Source organism: Nematolebias whitei, unplaced genomic scaffold (assembly GCF_014905685.2).
Source record: "Nematolebias whitei isolate Nwh7 unplaced genomic scaffold, NemWhi1 Nwh_scaf_17306, whole genome shotgun sequence".
Taxonomy (NCBI): Eukaryota; Metazoa; Chordata; class Actinopteri; order Cyprinodontiformes; family Rivulidae; genus Nematolebias; species Nematolebias whitei.
Genome location: NW_023635851.1, coordinates 1 through 1,099, shown reverse-complemented (window position 1 = coordinate 1,099; position 1,099 = coordinate 1). Strand labels below are relative to the sequence as shown.

The following is a 1,099-nucleotide window of genomic DNA, read 5'->3' as shown; positions in this document are numbered from 1 at the left end:
TCAGCATTTCTGAGTGATTCACCCAAATGATCCAGCTGTTGTTGGAGACCTTTGACCTCTTGTTGCTGCATATCACAACATCTGGAGCTCTCTTCCTTCAGAGAGGTGAACTCTTGTTCTTTAGTCTGCATCTCTTCTGTAAGTTTTCTAATTTCCTCCTCACAGGTTGCCACCTTATTTTGAAGAGAGTCTCTCTCCTGAATATACACCGTCTCTTTTTGGACCAGCAGGTTTTCTTTAGTCTGCACCTGATCTGTTGCAGTCTTCAGAGAGTCAGTCAGACATTGAATCTGATCCTTCAGACTCTGGATCTCATTCTGTAATGCTTCAACCTCAATGCAGTGATTCGATTTCAACAAACTGACTTCACCATCTTTAGTTTGGATTTCTTGCCTCAGCTGGTTCATGTCATCTTCAAGAACCATGCAGTGTTTTCTTAATTCTTCAATCTGCAGGGTGGACTCTTGTTCCAGTTTAACCAGCTGCTCCTCTTTGGCTTTTAACTGGTTCTGAGCAGTCTCAAGTGAATTGGTAATGGTGTTAATCTTCATGTTTAGAGCTTGTGTCTGCTGTTGTAGTAAGTCAGATTGTGCAGATGTTTCAGTCTTCAGCTCAACCAGCTGCTCCTCTTTATCACTGATCTCTGCATTCAGTCTCTTCACCTCCTCCTCAGATGCTACCATCTGCATCTGCAGGGCTTCCATGTCCTTAGTGTTCTGTAGCTGCTGCTCTGCACACAGGTTTTCTTTAGACAGCAAACTCTCTTCAGCTTCTTTAAGTGAGGAACAAAGACGTTCATTCTGCTTCTCTAAAGCTTTTACTTCCTGGTGTAGTTGTTCCACTTCTTTTGACCTTTGATTTTCTAACAAACTCACCTCTTGTTCTTTGGTCTGGATCTCAACCTTCAAGGTCTGTACCTCCTCTTCAGTTGCAGAGAGTTGCTGCTGCAGAAGCTCCTTCTGATGAGCATTGTCCTGCTCCTGCTGGTTTAGCAAAGTTTGACGAGTTTGAGCTTCCTCCTCAGCATTTCTGAGTGATTCACCCAAATGATCCAGCTGTTGTTGGAGACCTTTGACCTCTTGTTGCTGCATATCACAAC

At 43.6% G+C, this 1,099-nt stretch overlaps 1 protein-coding gene across 1 annotated transcript; it reads right to left on the bottom strand.

The window, feature by feature from the left end:
* Window positions 1-49: 49 nt before the first annotated feature.
* LOC119430025 (golgin subfamily A member 6-like protein 4) lies at window positions 50-1,091 on the bottom strand (the record flags this gene model as incomplete). Its single annotated transcript, XM_037697469.1, has 1 exon — window positions 50-1,091. A coding segment is annotated over exon 1 (1,042 nt), but the record flags the coding sequence as incomplete, so codon positions are not given.
* Between the last annotated feature and the right edge of the window lie 8 nt (window positions 1,092-1,099).